Here is a 9,598-nt window from a genome sequence, read left to right on the forward strand (position 1 = left end):
GTTTAAAATATATCCAAGGCCTCCAAACTGGTAAGCATCAGAGCAGGGGTTAGAACCCACCACTGTTGGATTCTGAAGTTCATGTCCTAATACATCCCTTCCTGGCATCATCCCAGGTAACCCCCTCCCCATCCAGAAAACATAAGCCCCTTAATAGGAGATAATACAGTCACTTCCTCCTACCCTTCTCTCTCTCTCTCTCTCTGCATTCCATGGGGGACAGTGAAACGTACCATTTCTTCAATTCATTGTCACCTACCCATTTTCAAAAGAAAAGGTCGATGGGGACTGGAGGGTACCTCTTAGGGGAGAATGAAAATCAAGATGAAAGCTGGGCATGGGGGCTGCCCGCTGCCTCGAGCCCGTGTGGATAGGAAGGAGTTGAGGCTTGGCACACCGCCCCCGTGGGCGCAGGGCAGCGTGGTGTCTTTCTGCGTGTCCCCAAGGCCACCCTACCCGGGTGAGAGCTGCCTGGACAGGACGGAGAGGACGTGGCTTCGGTCAGAGCCTTTGCCCGCTTCTCTGTCTATGGCTATGCTGTGGCCACCGGGCTCCTGTGACTGCGGTGCACAGAGAAAGGACAGCTGCGCAATTTGGAAATCCTAAAACACACACACCCCTCGCACCCCCTCCTCCCCCTAAACACACAACTTTTCTTTTTCCTAAAAAAAAAAAAAAAAAAAAAAAAAAGATTCATTCACTGTGTTCATAATGGTGACCCTTTGTTCCCCTCCCCCACCCCCACCCCAATCCCAAAAGAGTTCCTCTCTGAGCTGCTCTCGGAGCCAAATTCCAGAGCCTGGGTTGCTAAGGCCCCTGAGAGAAATCAGGTAGAGGCTGTGCGAGGAGCCGAGGCGCAGACAGACCGCTTCTGTCTCGCCCTGCTGGGCATTCACAGCCATCCTCACTCCTGGCAGAGGCCAGCCGGGCACAGCCCCTCCCCGGAGCCCCCAGCCCCTGGGTGTGCTCAGATAAACGGTGTCTCCCCTCACCACCACCCCTTTGGGGGCAGGGCCGCCTCCAGGCCTGGACACTCGCTCCTGGGACCCTCCTCTCCTCGGAGCATCTTGGGCGGCCTCCGCTGCGGAAAGCTCCCTTTAGACCAGTTTCTCAAACTAAATCTGAGACCAGATTTAAGGTACCCGAGCTCGCGTGACCTGGCAGGCTGGCCCAGGCCCGAGTCCTCGAAAGGAATGGACGGGCTGTTTTCAGTGGGAGACACAAATGGGGCTTTGTTTTCTTTCTGAGGAGCTGAAATAGCGGACAGGGAGCAGGAGGGCTGCGCTGTGGAGACCAGGACGCGGTCCATCCGTCCCTCTCTCCTTCTCTCTCCCTCTCCTGCCCAGAGACACAGACCATGAGACCAGGATGGAGACCTGCTCCGGGTCCTGATTCCCCACTCAGGTTATTTTTAGCTCAGGACGGGTTGGCGTCTAGCTGGACACAGAAAGGAATGCCCCTGAGCAGTTTCTGCTCCTTGAATAATGGGCTTGTGGTGTTCCCTCCACTGTCAAGTTGCTTTTTCTCCACCCTGGATTGAAGCCTCCTTGCCTTTGGCAAAAGTGTGAAGCAGTTAAAACTCTGTGCCCCCTGGACCTTGTCATCACCCCAGCCTCCTTCCCTGGGGGCTGGGACCCCGGCCATCTCTGGTGTGGTCTAACCTTCCGAAAACATCATGACCCTTCGCTTTTTTTATTTTCCCCCCATCACAGTGAACCTGTATGTAGGAGAGCCGGTAAGCACTCCAGGCGAGAAGTATTTTGATCCCTTACATTTGTCTACAGCAGTGGTTCTCAACCTTCCTAATGCCGCGACCCTTTAATACAGTTCCTCATGTTGTGGTGACCCCCAATTTCATTGTTACAAATTGAACATAATTAAAGCATAGTGATTAATCACAAAAACAATATGTAATTATATATGTGTTTTCCGATGGTCTTAGGCGACCCCTGTGAAAGGGTCGTTCGACCCCCAAAGGGGTCATGACCCACAGGTTGAGAACCGCTGGTCTACAGCTTGCAGGCTCCCTGTTCACAACCCCATTTTCCGTCCTTTATCCCCCTTGATGTTCCTCACTGCTCTGTGACATGGCTGGGCAGGTGACATTATCCAGCTTTTCTTAGAGGAGGAAACAGGCTCCTGGTGGCTGAGGGCCATGCCCAAGGTCAAGATGCTACTGGCATCCAGTGGGCAGAGGCCAGGGATGACATCAAACACAGGACAGCCCCCTACAAAAAGGAATGATACGGCCTCAACTATCAGGAGTTCTGAGGTTGAGATAGCCGGATTAAAGGACTGGTCTATGCCAGACACTAAAGCTACTCAAACATGCAAGCCTGCCAGGGTCAAGGACACAATCACACAAATTACTAATTATAACACAGCGTAATGAATGCAGTGTTGCAGCTAGGTGCCGTGTGCTCTGGGAACACCCGGCCCAGCCGGGAGGGCCCCGGGAGGTAATCCAGGAAGGCTTCCTGTAAGAGCTGACACTTAGAGGACCCTGGACTTCAAGAGTGGTCTTGCTTCTACAGCCCCACACTAGGGACATTTGTGATTGAACATGGTCCTTCTGTGCCTTATTCCATAGGCAGGACAGAGAGAGGAAAATTTTTGAGAGAATGAAGCTCTGTGGTCTGTGTTTTTCCCCTGGGACACCCTGTTTCTCACCCCATCTTTGACCTTTCCCGTTGATTGTCTCCTAGAATCGACAAGAAAATGTCTGACGCTCAGGGCAGCTACAAACTGGATGAAGCTCAGGCTGTCTTGAGAGAAACGAAAGCCATCAAAAAGGCCATCACCTGTGGAGAAAAGGAAAAGCAAGATCTCATTAAGGTACCAAAGTGCCCATGACGTGGGCTCCACCTCCATGTCTCCTGGGCACCTTTCTATGCCAGGCAGTTCAGAGCGCCAAGGCTTAAGTCAGATGGACCAGGGAATCCTAGCTGTCAGCTTCTCCATGTCACAGCTCCCTCGTGGGTTACATGGGGATAAATCCTGGGTCATTCCTGGCAGGGCTGTGGTCAGGATTAAATACGATCGTGGTAAAGTTACTGAGTATGGACTGTGCTAGCACTTTACTCTGCTCGTCTCGTTTAGTCAGCATGATAGCCCTATGAGATGGGATCTGTGATTATTCCCATTTTGCAGGAGAGGACACTGAGGCACAGAGAGGTTCATCAACTAGCTCAGATCACACAGCTAGGAAGTAGCAGAGCCAGGGGATCTCAGGCAGTGTGGCTCCAGAGCCAGTGTCCACACCAGTCTCTCCCATGGAAGGGGCCTGGCACAGTGCCTGGCACCTAGCAAGTACCCACTCACTGCTGACTCTTTACAGAGAAGTAGGAGGCGTGGGTGAGACTGGGTTCCTACTGAATTACCAAAGGTGGCAGGCAAGGCACATGGAGAGTGAGAGACCCAGCACTCCCTCCCGAAAAGGTGTGTCACTGACCCTGTCCTCCCCGTTCAGAGCCTTGCGATGCTGAAGGACGGCTTCCGGACCGACAGAGGGTCCCACTCTGACCTGTGGTCCAGCAGCAGCTCTCTGGAGAGTTCGGGTTTCCCGCTGCCGAAGCAGTACCTGGACATGAGCTCCCAGACGGACATCTCGGGGAGTGTGAGTAGCAGTGCCTGTTGCTGGGGGCCTCGTGAGGGACCGCCCCCAGGAGACTGCTGGGATGATGGCCACCCCCTTGTGACTCACCTGGGGAGCCGGCTGGTGGCTCTCAATGGGGCTGGCTGCTCTCTCTCTCTCTGTTTTCTCATTGATTGTTAAGAGAGAGTGGAAGGGAAGGGAGAAGAGAAGAGGGAGAGAGAAACATAATGACACATCAACTGGCTGCCTCCCGCACGTGCCCAGACCTGGGGCCAGGATCAAACCTGCAACCTAAAGTATGTGCTTTTGACTGAGAATCGAACCCGTGATCCTTCAGTGCACAGGCCGACACTCTAACCACTGAGATACACCGGCCAGGGCTGGAGCTCCGTTCTCTTGCAGAGCTCCCGGCCCCAGCGTGACAGCAGATGGTGGTCTGAGGAAAAGCCGACACTGACTCCACATCCTTGGTGTCACTGGGCCATGTGCTTGTGTCTAGATGCTGCACAGAAAGGGTTTTTGGAGGACCAAGTGTCTTTCCTTCATGCTGTTTTGCAGCACTATTCTGTGTTTCTCTCACCAGCTGGAAAACAGGGCATTCTCCTCCTATTGGTCCTAAAACAATGCGTGCAGCTTGCGGACCACTGCTGACTCCCCAGTTCCCAAGCTCAGTCCGGTCGCCATGGTGAATGGTGCAAGCTCTGTCCAGACGTAGCTCGTGAAAGCAAGAGCAGGCAATCCGTGGCTTTGGGGAGCTTTTGTTTCCTAGAGCAGGTGACATTGAACGAACTCGCCGCCCGGCCTCTGTGGCTAAAATGCTCTTCCTATCTGACTTCTATAGCTGTGTTCCCACTTGTGATGAGAAGCTATGTCCACGTCTGATTGGGTGAGCCTTATAGCTTCTTGCTGCTCCCAACAGCAAACAGGCCTTCCCCTTTCCTCCCCCACCACCCATGTGCCAGCTACCTGCCGCCTGTGGGCCGAAATATTTGAGAACGAGCTGTGTGCCTCCTTCCGGTTCTAGAACCTTCTCCTTGCTCACCCAGTGTTTCAGTCCTGACTGCAGCCCCCTGAGTTTTCGGTCGACCTCCTCCCCAGTGCCCCCAGAATGGCTTTTCTTGTGTATTGGCTGTCCCTGACCAGCTGTCCTCCGTGCTTCTGTGGCTTGAATGGGCTCCAAGCCGTTTGCGGCTGCGAGATGATATTCTGGGCCCTCAGCTTCTCTTCTAGGCGTGACTGATGTCTGCGTTTGGGGCTCTTCCCACGGCCTGAAGGAAGGAAAGCGTTTTGCCACCTAACTAGCTTCCTTGCGATGCGATGCGATGTGCACAGCCAGCTCAGTAATTGGGGGCTATTCTTAGCTACGTCCTACGAAAGCCTCACATATTTCCTGAGCTCCTGAAACGCCACTGAGCCCTGGCCACAGCAGCCACGTAACCAGCCTGACTCTGTTCTTCCCTCCAGTTCGGCACCAGCAGCCACAATCAGTTGGCGGAGAAGGTCCGATTGCGCCTTCGGTACGAAGAGGCTAAGAGGAGGTAATTGGGGGTTGGGGGTGAAGGGTCCTAACAGTAGAATTACTGTTGCTGAGGGTCCACTCTTGCCTCCGTTTTACACGCCTCGTCTTGCTTAATCCTGCAGAGATTGTGAAGATAGGTGTTATAATCATCATGTTGTAATCCTCTCTGAAACTCAGAGAGGAAGGGACTGACCCACAGACACTGAGCTGGATAAAGGGTGGAGCTCTGCTCTGAACACACGTCTGATAAACCTCAGAGCCTACTTATCTTTTCACCTGCTGGCCTCAGTGTCTATCTTTAGGGTTCTCCAATGATCCTCTACGCAGTTTGGTTTGAAGGAACACAACTGGGGTTTTAGCAACAGGCCAAAAGGACTATGGGTCCTACCCCTGGGAGCAAGCTGTGCTTATAAACCGCGGGGTCCCTGGTGACTAGAGAGGTTCTGTGGCTTCACAGAACCCCAAGCGGTTGAGTTCCACTGCCACAAATTAAAAAACCTTTTTTCTTTTTAATCCTCACCCAAGGATATTTTTCCATTGATTTTTTTAGGGAGAGTGGAAGAAAAAGGGAAAGACAGAGAGAAACATCGATGTGAGAGAAACACATCGATTGGTTGCCTCCTGCACGAGCCCCCACCAGGTCCCAGGCCAGGGAGGAGCCTACAACCAAGGTACGTGCCCTTGACCAGAATCGAATCTGGGACCCTTTGGTCTGCAGGCTGCCGCTCTATCCACTGAGCCAAATCTGCTAGGGCACACAAATAAAATAATACTCAGAGATGACATATTGAGAGCATCTGTTAGAGTCAGACATTGTACTAAAACATTCACATATAAAAAATAATAAAAATTTAAAAAATAAAACATTCACATATGCATTATCTCATTTAATATTAAAAGCAATGTATAGGATAGCTTGTATTATCTCCATGCTAGGGAAGAGAAAGGTAAGATATTTAATGATTCTTCAATGTGGTGAAGTCAGAATTGGAACCCTGGACAATCTGGCCTCAAGTCCATCATCTTTCTATCACTGAGCCAGCCTTGCTAGGAAATAGCCCACAGGACATTGTGTAGGTGAATGAAGCCAGGCATATGCTTCCATTTTCCTTACATTAAGTTCCTGGCCAGGGACCTTCCAAGCCATTCCAGGTAGAGTGTGGCAGTGCCCAGGTCTGGCCTCTGTGAACTCCCTGGGAGCAGAACCCTTTGCTGCAAGGCAGAAATTCGATAGAAACTAGAGGGAATAAAAAAAAAAGGGGGGGGGGGGGATTTGTTGGCTTATTGAACTCAAGTCCTGGGTAAGCCAGCTTCAGGCACAGCTGTATCCAGGGACTCAAATGATGATATAAAGACTCAGTCTCTCTTCTTTTCTCCATCCTGCCTGCCTTTGTGTTGAGCTGCAGCATTTCTAGGCTTACCTACTACCAGGTTAGAAGCCCCAGTGGAAAGAGCACCACCCACCTTTCCCAAAAGTTGTAACAAGTTTGGAGTCTGAGATGCCCTGGCTTTTCTGGGTGAACCAATCATTTTTGAAGGGTGGGGAGAATTGGAAGGATCGGAAGGCCTAGGCATGGGTAATGTGCCCAGATCTTGGAGGGAGATTGATGTCAGCTTTGTGGGAACCAAACGACTTGAAAATTTGGGAGGAGTGACTTCCCAAAGAAAATTTGGAAGATTGTGACCAAAAGAGAAAGAGGGGATACTGGTCAGGTAGGGAAAAAATACTCCCTGTGCACTATTTCAGCTCCCCCTAGAGGTCCCATAAAACAACAGGACTTCCTCGTTTGGATAGCCACTTCTTGTGCCCTCTGAAGGGGACTGCTCTGAACCCTGGATCTCTTCCAGCCTGTGGTGATGCCTGTCTTAGGTCCTCAGTTATGGAGAAACTAAAATCGAAATCTTCCCTCAGGTTGAGCCATTCAACTTCTTATCACAGAGAGAAGTCCTATCACAACTTCTCATCACTTCCTGCCTCATCTGCCTTTATCCAGCTTCCTGCCTCCCCTCCACCCAGAGCTCTCTGCAGGAGTAGGGGACCGAGCCAGTCGAGGGGGAAATCAAGGCTGCAAGACCTGAGGGGTGGAGGCCAGGGGGAGGCTGTAGTGCAAGGTCAGGTCATTGTATGCCATGCTTGGTCGCATGTGCATTTCTGGGCAGCAAGTCTGGTAGTTTCCTCAGATTCTCCAAAGGATGCAAGGCCCGAGGTTTGAGGAGCACAGGCGGAGAGAAAGAGTCACTAGAAAGAACATGCAAGAAAGCCCCTCCAATGTCCCACGTGTGGTTGAGCTGCTGCCAGACCTGGCCATTCCACTGCTCTCAGAGCAGCTAGAGAGCAGCAGCGAGGGCTGTACATGTGAATATGGAATTTAAATTAATTAGCTCTAAGAATCCATGCATGCTGAGACACTTGGCTGGGGAGTGGACAAACCAAGAAGTATCTCTCTATGGAATTTTCACTACACAGCACAGACATCTTGTCTCCCACCGTCTTTAGATAAACTAATGTTGGGCCACATCGTCTGCAGATTTGATCAAACTGGGAGTCCAGAGGCCTGGGCTCTCAACAGGTCAAAGCCATGCTGTGACTCAATCGTAGGTGAGCCTCTCTGGACATGTGTCCAACAGGGTGACCACCAGGTCTCACCTACCCTTTGGGGACCGGGAGAGGCTAGGACATGGTAGCTAAAAGCACTTTGCAAAGGCTAAATCCTGAAGGATCACATGACTGCCTTTAGATACATGTCTCAGTGCTCTTGATTATACTGTGAATCTTAATTTGGCCCAGTGATAATCAGACCTACTATCTGCAGGCACTGGGCAGTGTATAAAGAGCCCTGAATGGTATGTTCTCACTTGGTCGTCAGAACCCACCTCGCAGGCACAGGATACTCAGTCTCAAAGAAGTTAAGGGACAGGGCTCCTGACTCCTTCCTTAATGTTATCAAGTACCTGCAGTATACCAGGGAAAGTGCTAGAAGCTCGTGATGCCAAAATGATTTCTTAACAAAAATGACCTTTCATCAAGAAGGCCAGAGCCAAAACCCCAGCTCCAGGCCTCAGGCCCCAGGTCCAATCACGTGACTGCCTTTAGATATGTGTCTCAGGGCTCTTGATTATACTGTGAATCTTAATTTGGCCCAATGATAATCAGACCTACTATCTGCAGGCACTGGGCACTGTATAAAGAGCCCTGAATGGTATGTTTTCACTTGGCAGGCACGGGATACTCAGTCTCAAAGAAGTTAAGGGACAGGGCTCCTGACTCCTTCCTTAATGTTATCAAGTACCTGCAGTATACCAGGGAAAGTGCTAGAAGCTCGTGATGCCAAAATGATTTCTTAACAAAAATGACCTTTCATCAAGAAGGCCAGAGCCAAAACCCCAGCTCCAGGCCTCAGGCCCCAGGTCCATGGTTGCTCACACGGCGCTGCCACCACACTCACTGGTTAGCAATTGTGGTCTTAGCTATGGTTGTAGGGGGCCCCTAACTGCCACTGGTTTAGTACCTGTTATGTACTAAACAGGTGCATACTTTAAACATCTATAATAGTAAAAACGTAATATGCCAATTAGACCGGATGTCCTTCCGGACCAAGCTGGGGCTGTGAGGGAAGCCCAGGTCCCGGGTACCAGAGGGAAGCCGGTGCCGGCAGCCTGGGAAAGGAAGGCCTACTCTTGCATGAATTGTGTGCATCGGGCCTCTAATTATATAATAAATACATAATGGCTCATTTTCACAATAATTCTGAATGACGAATAATTGTTTTGTTATCTTTACGTGTGAATATGGAATTTAAATTAATTAGCTCTAAGAATCCATGCATGCTGAGACACTTGGCTGGGGAGTGGACAAACCAAGAAGTATCTCTCTATGGAATTTTCACTACACAGCACAGACATCTTGTCTCCCACCGTCTTTAGATAAACTAATGTTGGGCCACATCGTCTGCAGATTTGATCAAACTGGGAGTCCAGAGGCCTGGGCTCTCAACAGGTCAAAGCCATGCTGTGACTCAATCGTAGGTGAGCCTCTCTGGACATGTGTCCAACAGGATAACCACCAGGTCTCACCCATCCTTTGGGGGCTGGGAGAGGCTAGGACATGGTAGCTAAAAGCACTTTGCAAAGGCTAAATCCTGAAGGATCACGTGACTGCCTTTAGATATGTGTCTCAGGGCTCTTGATTATACTGTGAATCTTAATTTGGCCCAGTGATAATCAGACCTACTATCTGCAGGCACTGGGCACTGTATAAAGAGCCCTGAATGGTATGTTTTCACTTGGCAGGCACGGGATACTCAGTCTCAAAGAAGTTAAGGGACAGGGCTCCTGACTCCTTCCTTAATGTTATCAAGTACCTGCAGTATACCAGGGAAAGTGCTAGAAGCTCGTGATGCCAAAATGATTTCTTAACAAAAATGACCTTTCATCAAGAAGGCCAGAGCCAAAACCCCAGCTCCAGGCCTCAGGCCCCAGGTCCA

The 9,598-nt window shown here is 50.7% G+C and overlaps 1 protein-coding gene across 1 annotated transcript in view; it reads left to right on the forward strand.

The window, feature by feature from the left end:
* WWC1 (WW and C2 domain containing 1) overlaps positions 1-9,598 on the forward strand; it is a 126,668-nt gene that overhangs the window by 74,280 nt on the left and 42,790 nt on the right. The window contains 3 exon segments of the mRNA XM_005870618.2: positions 2,706-2,835; positions 3,470-3,616; positions 5,060-5,133. Of these exon segments, the coding sequence (XP_005870680.1) occupies positions 2,706-2,835; positions 3,470-3,616; positions 5,060-5,133 (351 nt within the window).

The sequence above is a fragment of the Myotis brandtii genome, unplaced genomic scaffold (assembly GCF_000412655.1).
Source record: "Myotis brandtii unplaced genomic scaffold, ASM41265v1 scaffold32, whole genome shotgun sequence".
NCBI classification, from domain to species: domain Eukaryota; kingdom Metazoa; phylum Chordata; class Mammalia; order Chiroptera; family Vespertilionidae; genus Myotis; species Myotis brandtii.